The sequence below is a fragment of the Miniopterus natalensis genome, chromosome 2, assembly GCF_054644295.1.
Source record: "Miniopterus natalensis isolate mMinNat1 chromosome 2, mMinNat1.hap1, whole genome shotgun sequence".
Lineage (NCBI taxonomy): Eukaryota > Metazoa > Chordata > Mammalia > Chiroptera > Miniopteridae > Miniopterus > Miniopterus natalensis.
The window spans coordinates 161,734,046-161,751,691 of record NC_142082.1 but is presented as its reverse complement, the minus strand read 5'-3'; the positions used below and the strand labels follow the sequence as shown (position 1 = coordinate 161,751,691).

General features: G+C 40.6%; 1 protein-coding gene across 2 annotated transcripts; it reads left to right on the top strand.

Moving 5' to 3' along the window:
* The first annotated feature begins 1,424 nt into the window (after positions 1-1,424).
* MGST1 (microsomal glutathione S-transferase 1) lies at positions 1,425-17,436 on the top strand. 2 transcript variants are annotated; one of them, XM_016197426.2, is made up of 4 exons: positions 1,425-1,566; positions 7,984-8,132; positions 10,314-10,408; positions 16,831-17,436. In XM_016197426.2, the coding sequence occupies exons 2-4, from the start codon at positions 8,007-8,009 to the stop codon at positions 17,075-17,077; spliced, it is 468 nt and encodes a 155-aa protein (XP_016052912.1). In that variant the 5' UTR covers positions 1,425-1,566; positions 7,984-8,006; the 3' UTR covers positions 17,078-17,436. The 2 variants fall into 2 exon arrangements, with proteins under 2 accessions (XP_016052912.1, XP_016052911.1); XM_016197425.2 differs by lacking the exon at positions 1,425-1,566 and adding an exon at positions 1,642-1,741.
* The last annotated feature ends 210 nt before the right edge of the window (positions 17,437-17,646 follow it).

Sequence of the window (17,646 nt, the reverse complement as noted above, 5' to 3'; positions counted from 1 at the left end):
CATGTAACAGACAGGCAATACTTGTTCATGGTTTATTGATAGCAGGAACTCAGTATTTATTTATTCATTAATTAGTTAAGTGAGTACATTTTATCACTGAGCATCGGAAGAGTCAGGTGCTCCTCTTTTCAAAAGCATGTTAGAACTGTTCATCTGGAACTCTGTAGAGCAAATTATTTAAGTTATAGCTGTACTTTTTCTGTAATGTTATCCATAAGATTTGGGCCATATCACCTCATAATAAATGAAAAGAGTCGTTTAAATGCTTGTAGTACTAAACTCTCGTGGCAAGAACTCCAAACAGACTTGTCTCAAATTCTGTCCTATTCCAGTTAGCGCTGCAGCCAGGTTCCCATGTACTTGAACAAAATAGGTGAAGAAATACAGTTTCCAAAAGATACAGACATGAAAATGAAGTGCTAATGTCTTCTGACTCTAGATTTTCCATTACTCCTACTGATATTCTTATGGAGAAATTGGTTTTGGGCCTGTGATTAATTCCTCTTTCCTAGAGCAAACTGCTAAGGCTTACTTCCTTTTTTGGTAGACCTTGGGCTTGTCAGTCAAATCCGAGGCAGCTAGTCCTGGGTGCACCTCTGAAAGCCTAAAGGAGGTGACATTAGGAGCAAAAAGAAAAAAGGTAGCGAACTACACATAGCAGGTGGGAAAGGTGCGGGAAGTAACAGAGACGGAAAACATAAACCCTTAAACATTTTTAGATAAACCACAGGAGCTAGATGCATAAACGTAGTGGGGTTAGGAAGCTTGGAAACAGCCACCGTGCAGATAGTGATGTTAGGACAGCTGTGCCTTCCTAGGCATTCCCGAAACGTCCTGTAAAGATCACACTAAACTGTGCAGTGAACTGAACTATGTAATCTCCACTTCCATTCTGGATTCTGAACATGAGGGGACAGACTGAGGAAGCAAGTTGCCTGGCATCCCAGATTTGGAATAATATTGGTGACCTTTACTAAACGTTTACATTGTGTCAAAGCCGGCCTTTGCCTTGCACGGGGGCAGGTCAAGTGCAGGTCAAGGGAACACAGTGCTACCAATGACTGCGAATCAGTATCCCCCCCCGCCCCCCCCCCCCGAGATTTAAATTTTCTATGAAGCTTCGAATGTTTTCAAGAGTCCACATGAGGACCTTTTTGCATCGTTCGCAGCTGAGTGAGTTAAGCGCCGCGGCCTGCCCTCCCACTGCCCCCGGCCCCGGGGTGCAGGGTCCCGGGCAGCCGCCCCGCCCCGCCCCGCCCCGCCCCGCGGGACGCGCGGCCTTTCCGGGAGGGCTGCTGGCTCCGGGCGCCAAATACGAGCGTTTGAAAAGGGGGCGCCGCTGGGCCGTGGTTACCCCGGGACAGGAAAATCAGGCGATTCAGGGGCGGGGCTTGGCGAGGCCGCGATCGCGCCTGAAGCGCCCGGGCGCAAATTACTCGGAAAGTGGCCAGAGTGGGCGTGGCGCCCGCCGTCCCGGTCCGCGCGCGCCCCGAGTCGCCGCAGTTCAGCGACCCGCCTGCCGGACCGGTTTGCTCTCCGCTCCTGCCGCGACCCACGCGATCCACGGTAGGCGCGGGGCGGGTGCGGAGGGAGAGGCCGGGCGAGGGGGCGGCCGCGGGGGAGGCGGTGGCGACGGAGGCCGGGGAGGCTCTGCCTGCGACTTCCCTGCTCCGTCTAGCTGCAGACTCTGCTGCTCGGTCGGCGGCTCCTGAACGCGAGTTGGGTCCCTGTACCCCTGTAGGTAAGTTTTCCCGCTGTCGGACTCCAGGAAGGCAACTCGAGGGAGTCCTCCTGGCATGGTCAAGCGGTGATTTACGCCCTTTGAAAGGGCCCCCTTGAACTTCTGGGGGAGTAGAAAGCACCTGCGAGTGGTGGGGAGCTCTGTGAAGTCGCTGCAGTTGCAGCCACCTCTGTCCACCCCAAGAGTGTAAAATCCCGAAACGGCCCCATTTCATGGTCCAGCTGGCCTTTGTACCCACTGGAAGACCGGGCCGAGCCTCTCTCCATTTGATAAGCACGGGGAACATCAGCAAGTTTAAAATAATAGTAATAACAACAACAAGGTGCAGCAGGACGTGGATTAGACCCTGAGATATAATAGTAATTAAATTACAAAGTGTAGAGGACATGGATTAGACCCTGTAATATAATAATAACGAAATTACGAAGTGTAAGGGACATGGATTAGACCCTGCAATATAATAATAACAAAATTACAAAGTGCAGGAGGACATGGATTAGACACTGATATTTTTATGGCCCGTTGGCTGGAAAGCTAAGGATGGAACTCCCTAGAAGGCTCTCCACCCCCAGCCTGGAGGAGGAAGCCTGTGGAAGGAGTAAAAGAGAAGGGAGCCTTCTTTGGGAGTGAAAGCCTCGGAGATGATTGTTGTCTCGGGGCAGGTGGTGGAGAGAGGGAAGTCTTCCATGTGTCTGCTTCCTTTGAATAGTTCCAAGGCCTCCAGGCAATCCCCGACTTTGTCGTTTTTCCTGTCCCTGCTCTCACCCAGGGAGGCCAAGTGGGCTGGAATCAAGCCTTGCTTGTGGCCAGAGGGAAACTTCCCCAGGCCTCCAACTAAAACCCCGGAGACCTCAGGGCCCTAGCCCACTGTGGCTACCAAGTTAGACACACCTTTCGCATTTCCCCTGGGCTTACAGTCTGGGAGGTAGGGTGGGGTGGGGGGCTTTGCTGTCTTCTGCTGTGTCCCAAAGGAAAGCACTAAGTGTGTTGACCATCTTGGGTCACTTTTTAAAACAGCAAACCGGTCACATGTGCATGTTCCTCTCTGTGGCAGAGAAGTACAGTTTTTAAGGTTTTGCTTTTTATTTTTATTTTATTTTTATTTTTTTAAATATATCTTTATTGATTTCAGAGAGAGGAAAGGAGAGGGAGAGAGAGAGATAGAAACCAATGATGAGAGAGTCATTGATCGAGCCCGCAACCCAGGCATGTGTCCTGACGGAGAATCGAACCCCGATCGCCTGGACCCTAGGTCCGTCGACTCTCAACCGCTGAGCCACGCCCGGCCGGGCAAGGTTTTGCTTTTTAGAGTGGAGTTTTTTAGTCACTGAGGCTGGAAAAGAAAGTCAGCAGGGTCACCTGAGAACAGCCTTACCCCACGTCCCCTCAGAGCCACCAGCAATTTCCTCTCAGCAACTGGGCTCTGAAGCACAGGAGGCCAAGCCTGCAGTCACCTCAACCGCTCAGGAAATTCTAGAACTCATATAAGCAGCGACCAGAGGGCCTTGAATTCTCTTTCTCCCTTATCTCATGGGTAGCATTCTGTTGGTTTCAGAAAGTATAAAATTGCAGAGTCATGGCTCTGGGGGGTGTGCGCCCAGATTTTCTTTGTGTTTCACAATATTGACATAGAGAGGCCACCATGAATAAAAGAACTTCGTTCTTTTTTGGCCAAGAACCTATAAAGAGAAGAAGAATATTTCTCAATTGAGAGAAGACTCAACTGGAATGGGGTGGGGGAGGGGAGGGCAAGATAAGAATGGCATTTGGCAGAAAATTCTCCCAAAAGACCAGAGCAATCTTGAACTGTTAGCCCGACGATGGCTAGACCACGAATTAAACACTTGAGAAAACTAGGTTCCGGTGTTGGTCCCTCAGTTGTGAATTTGGGTCAGATTAGTCGCTCTGCCTCTCTGGACCTCAGTTTCCTTATGTGCTAAAAGTGGAGACAAATATTTCCTCTGACTATAGTAGAGTTTTCCAAATCAAGTGAGATAATGTGAAAGCTTCTGGAAAAGTCTAAAATTTTATGCTCACTGCTTATAACAGAGCCAAAGTAAGAGCTTATTTATTTACCCAATGCTTATAGAGCACTCCCCAGGTCCCAGTGCTTTTCTAAGTACTTTACACTTGACTCATTTAATGCTCACAAGATTCCTGCAAGGTAGGAAGTATTACTGACTTCATTTTACAGGTAAGATAAGTAGGCCCCGGAGAAGTTAAATCACAGCTAGGAAGTCACAGAATAGAGATCCACCAGAACTCCAGTCTAGTTCCAGAGTTTGTATGCTCAACACTCTGCCCTTTGTCCCCTCCACATGAGGGAACTGAGCCCTGCTCTCTGGTGAGACAGGTTGAGGTCTTCTCTATTATGCCAACCAGTGATGGCTAAAAAAAAAAAAGAATACCACACTATACATTGTAATACTATTTTTCTGTAATTTATAACCAAGTTTCCTATTTTACTCTGCTTACTTTACTTAGATTATTTCTACCTCATTCCTAGAATACTCAAATCATCTCACATTTTACCCTCTTATTATTACTACTGTATTGTGGTCTGTTGTCCTGGCCACTTTTGGGTAAGAAGTTTTCAGTAATTTCACTTTGAGTGCAGTGCCCAGTCATGATATAGGTTCAAGGCAACTTATTGGCAAATCAGCTTTGAAAAAAAAAAGTCTGGACTAGCAACACCTTCTCTCATGCTATAAATGACTCCTATATATATATATATATATATATATTTTAATATATCTTTATTGATTTCAGAGAGAGGAAGGGAGAAGGAGAGAGAGAGAGAGAAACATCAATGATGAGAGATTTGTCATTGATCAGCTGCCTCCTGCAGACCCCCGTCTGGGATTTTTCTTAATGTCTTACCTTTATTCCTCCACATCTAGCCCTAGAGTGTATTGGGAGTGCAAGATGTTGGTTCCAGGGAGGTGGGTCATGAACCCACATGGTGTGGGTTCAGTGTTGAACCTACTTGGATCCCATGAACCCACATGGATCAGAGGCTCATTGTTGGCCCATTTCCCAAAACCACAGGCCTAAGGAGTTAAGCCACATCTTTGGTGAATAAGAAACTGTGTAAGGTGCACTTTCAATATATTGTTCACATTTACAGAAGAAGCTTCCCATTTCCTCCAACTGCTGACATCTGTGTGCTCTTTTCCCACTAACATTTCTAGAAGGCTTCCACATTTTCTCTACTCTTTCCATACCAGTTTTCACCTAGGAGAATTCTCTGAACGTTTATTCCATTGCTAAATGTTTCATTCTGGGAACCTTAGTAGAGACCTACAGGAACTGTTATGTTTTAAAATTATTGTTAAATAGCAACACTTCTTACTTGATAAACTTTTCTTAATTTTTAAAAATTAATTTCCTCACTGTTTCAGGTCTCATTCCAGAAGCATAGGACTTTAGAATCCCTTATTAAGCTAATTACTTTACTTGAGCTCTGAAGGACAGAGCCACTTATTCATGACTTTCACCCCTCAGTACTAGAACAAGTGCAGACTAATTAAATGTTACTAACAGTATTACCTTGCACAGAGCATTTATCTGACATACTGTGCTTTCAAGACTACTAACTTGTGGAGGTGAATTAATTTATCACATGTATTTTGTTTTGTTTTTTAAACTAGAATATGAGGTGTCCCCCCAAAATGTATACACTTTTTTTTTCTGATAGCTCAATTGATGTTTCTTTTCTTTCAGATTTAACCCATTGGAATTAATAATTATTCAAAGTGTGTGTACATTTTTGGGGACACCCTATATATTATTTCTGTTTGCCTAAATCTAAAGAGTACATTTTTGGTTTACCCTTTAAAGGAATGGTTACTTAGAAAACTTTGGTTTATCTGCAAAATGGGAATAATAATACCCATCTTGTAGCATAATTGGAAGAGGGAAGGAGATAACAGATGTAAGGGGCACCAACAGTGCCAGCCACAGAGTATGCATTCAGTCATTGTTAGTTGAATCAGAATGAAGCAGTTTGCAATCTCTTGAAGGAGACAGTGCAGTGCGGTTCATGTATGAAATGTGAGGTCAGAGACATGGGTTTGTGTTCAGACTTGGCTGCTTAACATATCTAATTCCCACTGTATTCAAATTAAAATAGATCTAGTTATGAGGATTTTAATATTATAGTTACAAAGATTATGTAAGGCAATGCACATAAAGTACATGGCATAGTTGGACTCACAGTTGACACATAAAATTAAATATATATATATATATATATATATATATATATATATATAGTATGTGGCTTATATCACACTCATCAGTAGCACATAGGCCACTATATGACCGGTAACAGAATAGAGAAAGATATACAGATTTATAGATTATTAGTAGATGGAGAAAATGATTAGAATTTGACAGTGGTCGGTCTAATACAATTGCATGCAGGGATTGAATTTTCAAGTTAGGAATGAACATTGTCTAGAAGAGCCTGCTCTCCATGCTAAGCAGCTTAAATAGTGTTTAAGCGTGGGTACAAGAAAAGATGTGTTTTGGGGAAAGAGGTAGAAGAAGCAGATAGCAGAGTCAATAATAGAACACAAATTGGTTAAAAATCATGACTCTCAGATAGTGCAAGTGTTACTAGAAAACCCTGGTGGGGTTCAGGCTGCCTGTCGCTGTATCCAATTCAACGGAGGCAGGGTTGAATCATATAAGGCATTTACTGAGAAGGCTGGCCAACCGAGAAGACAGGGAGCATATGACCATCCAAAACCTGTCTTAAGGAATGGCCCAAGGGATAGGGTTATATAGGGAAATGGGGTAAACTGAGGCTGGGAACGGAATGCAGCTATTGTGCAGCCCTGGAGGTCCACAGGCGTCAGCTATTGTTCTTGGTCATCTAGTGATGTCTGGGTAAGGTGACATCTTGACTCCTGGTTTGGGCCGGCCTGACCATGCCTGTTCAAGGATACATTGTCCACAGCTGTGTCACCTCCTTAATTGCTTTGTCCGCAGTCAAGGAGAGTGTATAGGCGTAAAGGCCTAGGAAAAAAAAACTTAAGGAAAAAGAAACTTAAATTCCTGCTCACATAAGTATATGTGCTCTACAATTTTATAAGTAATATAAGTATATTTCAGATTAATTCAGGTGCTCAATCTTTGGACACCCTAAGTGTCCCTATCACAAGGTGTTTAAGTTTTAAGATTTACCCTAAATTCCTACCCACTTTGACTTCAGTATCACCAGTGTGCCTTAGCTTTCCTCCTGAGCACATTCCCAATTATATGTTCAACTCTAGACTAAGATAGTTACATTCAATTTACTCTTGACATCTTTTAGATGGAAATAGATATGGCATGTGAAGTAACCTAAGAACTATGTAAAGCTAATCCTCCTTCCCTTATTCCTTCAATGAAAGCACCATAAATGCTGATTTCTCACCCTGCATTTGCAAGCCTATCTTATCTTTGTTTCCATTCCTTCATCTTTTTCTCCAGTTTCATTTTATTAATGATGACCATGATCATGGTGATAGTGATGATCCTGATAAGGATATCATACATTTTATTGAGGATTTTTCACAGGCCAGGTGCTGTGCTAAGTATATCCCACGTGTTGTCTCAATTTAATCATGACAACAACCCAATAAGTTAGGAGCTATTACTAGTCCCATCTTATAAATAAAGAAATTTAGCCTCAGAGAGGCCAAATCTCTCAAACAAGGTTAATAACCAAATGGTGGGATTGAAATTCAATTCCTGGAACCTGAATTCTTGAATACTACTGAAATGAAAAAAGCTGTAAGTTTGGTTTCTAAAGCAGAACATACATGAGAACTTAGGCATTCCTAATCAAACATTAGTGGTACTACTATGTACACAGTTTGATGTTTCTAAAGGGCTCAATCCATGAACTCTCGTCTTTTGTGTCCAACTTGTGGTTCGTCTTGATATAAAAATATGACTTGAGTCTATCTTTACAGCATTTTGCCTAATTATTTTGACTTGTAATACCCCTTACATTTTCATTTTCATTCTACTCATTTGATGTTTTCAAGCTTGATGACACAAAACTAGAAAAAAAGGTTTATTTTTGAAATTTTAGAAAAACTAAGTGATTATTTTTTCTGTAAGTAACCGAAGATATTTTAAAGAACAGTACAGTTAATACTGCAATATAAGCACACCAAGTGACCATCAAGTTATTTGGGATATTTATATCTGCTTTTTTTTTTTTTTAATCTTGTCTACATTTTTTTTAGGATTCCAGATCAAAGTGGAAAAAATGGTTGACCTTGCCCAGCTAATGGAAAATGAAGTATTCATGGCATTTGCCTCCTACACAACGATCGTTCTTTCAAAAATGATGCTTATGAGCACTGCAACTGCATTCTATAGAATGACAAGAAAGGTATGAAGTTTGAAGGAAATATTTTCTTACTTTTAAGAGTTGGAATTCTGAAAAGCAATTTTTTTTGTATAGTCCAATGCCACATTGTTTAGTGCTGCCAATGAAGTATGTGATCATTGGTACAAATGGATTTGATATATTTATGGAACAAGTATTTTCCCCCAAAAGCTAGTAAATTTTTTTTTTCATTGTGGATTTTACCTTTTGTCATGCTGTTCCAGCATATGAGATTTCTGGAGTATCAAAGTTTTTGAGGAAGCTATCTGTGATTTTGAAGTTAATTTTGCCAACGAGAGATAATAAAATAGCCATTTTTCAGATAATTAACTGGTATTTTCATTTCTGTTACAGGTCAGGATACGCCTTTAGGGACAAAATTTAAGTTCTTATTCCCATGGCAGAGCTTCTTGTGGGACAAGGCATTTTGTATAGTTTGAATTTTTTATATTTCTGATTTCTTAAGTGAATAATATTATTACCCAGCATTATAAGAATGATTCAAACAAACAACTGGAGGCATGGGGAAGGTGGCAGAAAGCTTTGGAGCACATAGCCTGTTTTCAATCAAGGTGTATGACCCGGCGAGGGGAGCTGAGCAAATCGACCTTGACAGCATGAAATGATTGTCATTGGTGTGGTCCCTGTGCCTGTTCAGCAATTTCTTTTTCCTTACCATCTATTTCTTTACCATCTCTTTCTCTCTCAGTGCCTGTCCGTTTTGGCCTCTAGGGCCTTGCTTTTATCTAGAGGTCATAGTCCTTCCTAAGGCATTTCTTTGTGCTCCCTGTGCTTCCTTGAGGTGTGATTCCTTCCCCAAGGCTATTTGCATTTTAATGGGGCACATACCCACATGTTTAACTCTCTAATGGGACAAGGTGTTGGAGCAGCCTACCACCGGGTCCCCGCTGTCCTCCAGAAGCACAGTGGCTCCAAAGATAGCAGAAATGTACCCTGTCTTACAAGAAAAAGACAAAGGAATTCGGATTTGTAGAGTGCTTGTGATATGTGCCAGGGGTCAGGATGCTCTTTCTAAAAGTACCAGATCCCAGAATCGTTTCACATAATTGTCAGCATTATGTGAGTTCCTCATTAATGTCCTCACTTCATAGCTGAGGAACTGAAAGTCAGAGGAGTAAAGCTTATTCAAGGTTTCATATCAGTACAGGGTGAGTCTGAGATTCAAATTCATATTTGTTTAAACTCAAATCTCACATACTTTCCATTATAATACAGTTATTTACTTACTCAAAATATATTTATTGGCTATCTAGTATATGCCAGGTTTTTATTTAGGAACAGGATGGGCAGACCTGACCTCTAGAGCTGATGCCTTATCGCATGCCTGTCCATCAGTTCTCAACATCTTTATCTGGAATAAACACTCATATCACATTAAGAATAATATTAAAATATTTATGAGATTTCTGAGCTTATATTACAGTTAATTTTATACTTCATGTTTTTATTTATTAATTTACTATAAATTATAAAGCAATGGACCATACTTAAATATTTTTAAAATGCACATTTCAAGTTTCAAGGGATGGGGAAATCATCTCAGACAGAATAATAATTACAGAAAGGAAGACATGAACATATTCCCTGGGATGTGTACTTGGTACTTATAGGAGTGTAATCAACTTCTTATATTTCACTATATTATTCAACCCAAAGTTTTAGTTAATTCAGAAAAAGAAAAGAGGTACCCATATCCTAACAAAGTACAGAATACATTTCCTGCCCTTTGCCCTTCTAATATCTTTAGCAAGTAAACTTATGACTTTCAGGTGAGCAATCAGTTGGAAATGTTAATGCCCTTGAGAAGAAGTTACATGAACATCACTAGGAAAAATGCCAGTTCACCATAAAAACAGTCAAGATGACTTAGAATTGTGCCCTCTTTTCCATTTTGCTTCCTTTTCATTATCTTTATACATTGGCTTTTAATTTAAGTTCTTATTTATGCTTCTCTTTTCAAAAAATTTTTGCACTGTTCGTAAAAATTCAGATTTAAACTATGGATGCTCTCTTCTCCCCCTGTGTTTGATCTACTGCTTCAAATTTTCTTTCCATAGGGCCATCCTGGATGCCTGTTTTTTCTGTTAAAATGAAAATAACTTAGGTAGAATACCCCAGTGTTATCTGATATTTGAAAGATTTTTTTCTTGGTATTTGGAATAGGCTTTTGCCAACCCGGAAGACTGTGCATCCTTTGGCAAAGGAGAAAATGCCAAGAAGTATGTTCGGGTAGATGACAGAGTAGAACGCGTACGAAGGTAAACTCACTATCTCCCGAAATCATTCACTTGGTCAAAGAATTTTGGTCAAAGGAATTCAGTGAGGATGTTGGGATACCGAGGAAGAATGAAGAAAAGTCAGTCCTCTTACCTAGTCCATATAATAATTACAGAAATTATTACAGGATCTAGAAGTCTTCAACTACCACGGCAGTTACAGCCGTTGCCAGTTTTGCTACACCGCCGTGCACTTGGTTGGGGTTAATGACTGTTCTGTGTAGGAGTGTTCCAGAACTACTGATAGGTGGGAGGGAAAGTGAGCATGGTAGGCTCTTGCAATTTTATCTTTCTCCAGAGGTGAAGCTGTCAACTTATGTAAAAGGATGAAGAACTAGGTATTTTTGCTTATGATTCAAAATATAAATGTGGGCCTGGCCGGGCGTGGCTCAGCGGTTGAGCATCGACCTAGGATCCGGGAGATTGTGGTTCGATTCCTGGTCAGGGCACATGCCCGGGTTGCGGGCTTGGTCTCCAGTAGGGGGCGTGCAGGAGGCAGCCGATCAATGACTAGCTCTCATCATTGATGTTTTTCTCTCTCTCTCTCACCCCCTCTCCCTTCCTCTCTCAATAAATATGTCTATATTGATTTCAGAGAGAGGAAGAGAAAGGAAGGGAGAGGGAGAGAGATATCCCACATTTATATATATCTCCTTTGTAGATATTATGTTTAATGCACTGAGAATTCAATGAACAATGAAAACCAATAAGCCTAGATATCATCTACACAGCTTCCTAGCAATACAATTAATATACTTATTTTAAAAGCACATGGAATTTTATTCTGGAGGTATATTTCTTAATTTTTGTTATAAAGTCTAGTAAATTAAAAAAAAATTCAACTTTATTGAGGTATAATTGGCAAATACAACTGGAAGACATTTAACGTATACAACATTATGATCTCATATACATATCTAGTGAAAGTATTCCCCCCATCAGGTTAATTAACACATCTATCACCTCACATAGTTAACCCCTCCTTTTTTTGGTGAGAACATTTAAGCCCTACTCTTGGCAAATTTTAATTATATAGCACATTGTTATCAGCTATAGACATGTAATACATTAGATCTTCAGACCTTATTCATCTTTTGACTAAAAGTTTATATCCTTTTAGAAAACTCCCCTAATTATCCCCCCCACGCCACCCCAACTCCTGGCAACTGCTTCTACCCTATTTCTATAAGTTTGACTTGTTTATTTTTTTTCTTTAGATTTCCCCATATAAGTGATACCATACAATATTTGTCTTTGTCTTATTTTACTTAGCATAATGCCCTCCAGTCTTATTCAAATTCTTGCAAATGGCAGGATTTTCTTTTTTTAATGCTGAATAATATTTCACTGTATCACATTTTCTTTATCCATTCACTCATTGCTGGACACTGGTTCTTTCCAGAACTTGGTTGTTATGAATAATGCTGCAATGAACAAGGGAATGAGAAAACACATTTCTTCAAGGCAATGCTTTCTTTTCCTTTGAATATATATGCAGAGTGGGATTGTTGGATTGTATGGTAGTTCTATTATTAATTTCTTTTTTAAAAATATTTTTAAAAATATATCTTTAATGATTTCAGAGAGAGAAAGGGAGAGGGAGAGGGAGAGATAGAAACATCAATGCTGAGAGGTCATTGATTGGCTGCCTCCTGCACGCCCCCTACTGGGGACCAAGCCCACGACCCAGGCATGTGCCCTGACCAGGAATTGAACCGTGATCTCCTGGATCATAGGTCGATGCTCAACCACTGAGCCACGCCGGCCGGGCTACTAATTTCTTGAAGAACCTCTATACTGTTTTCCATAATGGCTATACCAGTTTTCATTCCCTAAAAAAGTGTACAAGGGTTCCCTTTTCTCCACTTGCTTGACAGCATTTGTTATTTCTAGTCTTTTTGATAACCATCCTAAAAGATGTGAGGTGGTAACTCATTATGGTTTTGATAGGCATTTCCCTGACAATTAGTGATGTTGGACACCTTTTCACGTACCTGTTGGCCAACTGTTTGTCTTCTTTGAAAAAAAAGTCTATTCGGGTTCTTTTCTCATTTTTAAATTAGTTTATTTTGTTTTTTTTGCTATTGAGTTGTATGGGTTCCTTGTGTATTTTGGATATTAACTGCTTATCAGATATGTGGTTTACAAATACTTTCCCCCATTAAATAGGTTGCCTTTCCATTTTATTGATGGTTTCCTTTGCTGAGCAGAAGTTTTTTTAGTTTGTGGGTTTGTTTGCTTGCTTTAGTTGCCTTTGCTCTTGGTGCTAAATAAAAAAAAATCATTTCCAAGACTCATGGAAATTTGGACTCATAAACTTGGAGTTTTATGGTTTCAGATCTTATGTGCAAGCCTTTAATCCATTTTGAGTTTCATTCTTTTGCCTTTGAAAATCTAGTTTTTTCCAACACAGTTTATTAAATGGAAGCCCTGTTGTCTATGAGAGCCAGGTAATCCAGGGACCTGTCCCTTGTGCTGCAGGTACAAAAGCTGGGGCACAGATGTGTGCACAGCTCCCTCCAGGAAGATACCAGTAACTTGGAGGTCACTTGGAGTGGGTGAAGGGTAAAGGCAGGGGAGGTGTGTGCTGGCTTTCCTGCTGTAGAAAGGATTAAAGCCAGCCTTTAGGTGAGTGCTAGATTGGAAGCCTAACCCTCAGGTAGCAGCTTTTAAAGTATGCAACTGGATTCCTTTCAGGGAAATCATGGGAGATGAGTGTTTTTATCTCTTCACTCTCTGCTGAGCCCCTGGTGGTAACTAGTTAAGAACTCCTTTGTTTGCTACAGTTGGTGGGACTTAGGAATGGAAACAATATTGGCCTTCAGCTCCAGGCTCTCCTGGGACCCATCTGTCCTTCAGGTGGAAGCGAAAAAAGTTGGAGCACAGACATGTGTAAGTTCCTTCCAAGTAGATACGGGAGACTTGGAGCGGGCTACGGGGAGGTGGCAGGGATGCGTGCGCCAGCTTCCTAACCTCCAGGGAGGATTACAGCCGGCCTGTAGAGGCGTGCTGAGTTAGAAGCCTGGCCATCAGGCAGCAGCTTCCAGAGTATGCAGATGGGCCTTTTTCTGGAAAAGTGTGGGAGATTTTGCTGCCCCTTCAGTGAGCCTGGGGTGATAGCCTCAGCAAGTGCTTATGCGACCATTAACCATTGCTCCTTTGTGTAGGATAGTCTCCTGAGTCCTCATGGACTCAAGTTTCTGGCTTTCACAGCTACATCCTTTGGGGACCCATCACTCGATTGAGAATGGGAGTCTTAAAATTGGGGATGTAAATGTGAGGTCCAACCCTTTACTCCTGAGGAAGGAGCTGGAATTTGAGAGTTCCCTCCTAATTGTATGGCTCTGTGCCAGGGGTGAGGTTTATGGTGAGAGTGTATCTCAGTTTTTTCTACCTATTTCGATGTGGGTATTTTTTCATTCACTGGATGTGTAGGGGTTGTTCAACTGGTATCTGGATTTATTTTAGATGTAATTGCTCCATGAATAGCTGTACATTCAGTGCGCCCGTGGGCAGAGGGGAATTCAAAGCCTCCTATGCTGTGTCTTGGTTGACCCGCCTGCAGAATTTTTATATTGAGATTGCATTGCCCGTCCATGAGTTACCTTTTCTAACATGTGAAACAAAAGTTACATACCATTTTCTCATTTAGTATTTTCTAATGCTCATCTAAACTGGCACAATTCTAAGCATATTTCAAGGAATAAATAAAATTATATAAAATTACAGAAACAAGAGTTTTTCTAGCCATACTTAAGTGAGCATATATTTAGGTTTATGAGGCAGAGTTAAGATGGGAAACATCATGAGTAAATTTGACTACTCTTCCTCAGTTTGTTGAGTATGAATAGAGAGCAAAGTGGAGACGGAGGGAAAAGAGTTTCATTTCTATATTTCAGGTATCAGCTGGAAATTCTTCTCCATTCTCCTTCCTGCCCCCTTCTTTCACCGCCCCCCCTCCCCCATGGGATTGTACTTCTAAAGGAAACTTCCATTATCTAAGCTGATCTTCTAGTCCAGTTGTGAGCAACAAATAAATTTTAGTGAAATAATTGCCAATAGTTGTGAAATGAGACAGTGAGGAGGTGCAGCAGGTGTGCATAGCACCCCCTGGTGGTAAGACACTAGCTTTTCAATGCGGCGAGACAGGAGACAGGACAAGCCTGGGGTGAAGCTGCCTTTGCCGTTGGCCACACCCTGACTATTCTGGAAGGCATGTAACACCCCGGCCCAGGACAGGTTGACACCGAGATTCAAGAGTTTCTGGTCTGAGACAGAGGCGTGATTGGAGCGTCATGAGCATAGAGCAGCGCTGGTGGGAAGGTCAGCCACATACTCCAAGGGATATGTGTCCAAAGGAGAGAGGAAAATGGGAACATGAATCATAGTGTGGGGAGTAGACCCAGATAGAAAGTGGTCACACATAACAACTGATGTCCACGAGTAATAGATTCGACAGCCATCTAGAAATGACATGAAAATGAAGGAAGCTGCCTCTCTAGGATGAGCTCTGTCGGAGCAGAGAAGGGGTTCCAGTGCAAGGGTGATACCGAGCTACAGCAGGGGCTCACTGGCGGAGCTGCGCAAGTGTATGCCTGGGGCAGGCTCTAAAAAGTAGTCATATGAAATAGAATAAATTAGCAAAGACTATGAGGGTCTGTTGAAAACAGGCTTTTACAGTACAATAAGGAATATTATCTGTGAGAATATTTTGTGGGCTGAGAACGGAAAGAAAATTGTAGAAAAGAAATAAGATTAAGAGAGGGAGGTCAGAAAAAATGAAGAGGCCAGTAAGGTCAAAGGGAGCCTTGCCCCTGACCTTCCTTCTCTCTGGTCCCAATAAGGCTTATTATCCCTTATTGTGCTTGGCTTTCTTCTCTAACACTGCTTTCTGTCTTCCAATCACTTGATACAGGCTTAGAAGTGAATTGATTTCCACAGGGTCTTCTTTTTGAAGGTTCCTCCCCAAATGTGAAATATCTGTCCTTTTAGAATGTTGTGAAGGAGAAAACTAACATGCCCACCCACGATTGGAGGTGAAGTTTTATCTGTGGTCCAGCAGAATCCAGAAAACCAAAGCAAATATCCCTGATGTCACTGGCGAAGCAGGCCCTTCTTTAGTAGAAAATAGTATTTCTGTCTTTTCTTGTCCACTTTATTTTCAGGAGCCCTTGGGTTGTTCCAGGAAAAAAGGGAACAGGAACACTCCTATCTTTCTATCTTTGCTTTTATTTAGGAACATGTAGTTCTTTATTTTAAACCTTTATAACTGTTACTTCTCTTGATTACTGTCACCTTCTTTATACCTTTATGTTATCATCATCATCTCTGTCAGGCAACCTTATAGATAATCTATGGAAAACAGGAGAAAGGAAAGGAGGGGAAAATCACTGAGTAGACAGTAGGTCACTATTCATTTTTTTTTTTTTGGCTAAAAGATAGGAGAGTAGCATAAAGCAGAAATATTTTTCATTTTGAATATGTGTCAATAGCTGGTAAACTCTATAAAATCTTAATTTCTACCCTGGATTCTAAAGTAATTTTTAACTCTGGAGACTTAAACAGGAACATCGGATTTTAAAATCGAGTGATTAAAAAATATATCGTCAGTAATAGATGTGTCTTATATTCACACTCTTAGCCAGAGAAACCCAAGGTGCTATGAGTTGGAGGAAAACTTGTGGTTAAACTGTACTTTTTTTTTCTTCTAGCTGTGGTATAAAGATAAAACTTAGGAAACATACCTTTCTCTCTGTTGTCTACCATTTTTACATATTCTTTCTACTTTGCCTCTTCACTTAGCTAATTCCTTTTATAATTTGAGGATACATTTGCTAAGATCTTACCATATTTGAAAGGCTAGTTATATATTCTGTTATTTGGATGTTGAGAGCATGAGATTCTTGATATTAAGTTGGTAAATTAATTCTTGGCAGCCCGTGGTTTGGGTGAATGAGCCAGGATTGTCTCAGTAGGACTAACAGAAGTGAGGGAGGAGTCTTTAGAAAGATCATAACCAGAAGGACTACCCTCTTTCGGGCGGAAGAGTTTTTATGAGAAGAATTTTGAATTGCTGTTTTATGAACCCTGGAAGAAAGAGTATTTCACATCTACAAAATGAAGTGAGTTTTACTATATAGATGCAATTTTAATGTTCTTAACAGTGCAAAATGCCTTCTCTGTTATATGTTGAGATACGCTAAAAATAAAAAGAAACAAAACTAATGAGACAATCTAAATAAAAACCAGGCAAGGAAGCAAGGCTATTTGAGAGAAATAAAATGAATATTTCTTTGCATTTTAAAAACCTATTAACACTTATAGTTAGTTGTAGAGGAGAGGAAAAGTGAATATATTTATGCTGATTATAAAATTAGTGTTTTACCAATCATCTTTTTCCACAGGGCCCACCTGAATGATCTTGAAAATATTGTGCCATTTCTTGGTATTGGCCTCCTGTATTCCTTAAGTGGTCCAGATCTCTCTACAGCTATCCTGCACTTCAGACTCTTTGTCGGAGCACGGATCTACCACACAATTGCATATTTGTTACCCCTTCCCCAGCCAAATCGCGCTTTAGCCTTTTTTGTTGGATTTGGAGTTACTTTTTCAATGGCTTACAGATTGCTGAAGACTAGACTGTACCTGTAAGGAGAGTCATACAACTCACCATCCAATTATTTTCTAAGATTCTGTACTTACAATTTTATAATGAATACTTTTTAAGATTTTAAGTGGGAGGGAGCAGAGAAATTAGGGTGGGGACAACCTATTTTGAATCTTAACATCACCAATATCCTTTACTCTTGTGTTTATATTTGTGCTAGAAATTTAATGTAATTCTTAAATGTTTTTTCTTCTCCTTAAAGTACGTTGTTGTAAATTTTGATTATAATTTGTAACATTTGTTCACCATTTCATATTTTAAATCTATAAAAAGGGCGAGTGTATGAGAAACTTATTTTAATGTTGCTGAAATAGGCATATGAAATAAAGAATTTAAAGAATAATTTTATTTGGTTTTACTTTTTCCAACTTGTATTTTCAGAAGTTTCAAACGTATGGGAAAGTGGAAAAGTAATACAATGAACCTTTACATGTCTTTCACCTAGATTTACTAATTGTTAACATTTTGCCATATTTGCTTTAGCTCTATCATTCAATGGTTTTTCTGAATAATCGGAAGGTAGGTTGCAGATATCAATATACTTCACTCTGAA

Excerpts from the sequence above, each read along its gene's own strand:
- MGST1 (XM_016197426.2), top strand. The coding sequence starts at position 8,007 with ATGGTTGACCTTGCCCAGCTAATGGAAAATGAAGTATTCATGGCATTT. Across the intron at positions 8,133-10,313 it reads TCTATAGAATGACAAGAAAG|GCTTTTGCCAACCCGGAAGA; the intron begins GTATGAAGTTTG and ends TATTTGGAATAG. Across the intron at positions 10,409-16,830 it reads AGAGTAGAACGCGTACGAAG|GGCCCACCTGAATGATCTTG; the intron begins GTAAACTCACTA and ends CTTTTTCCACAG.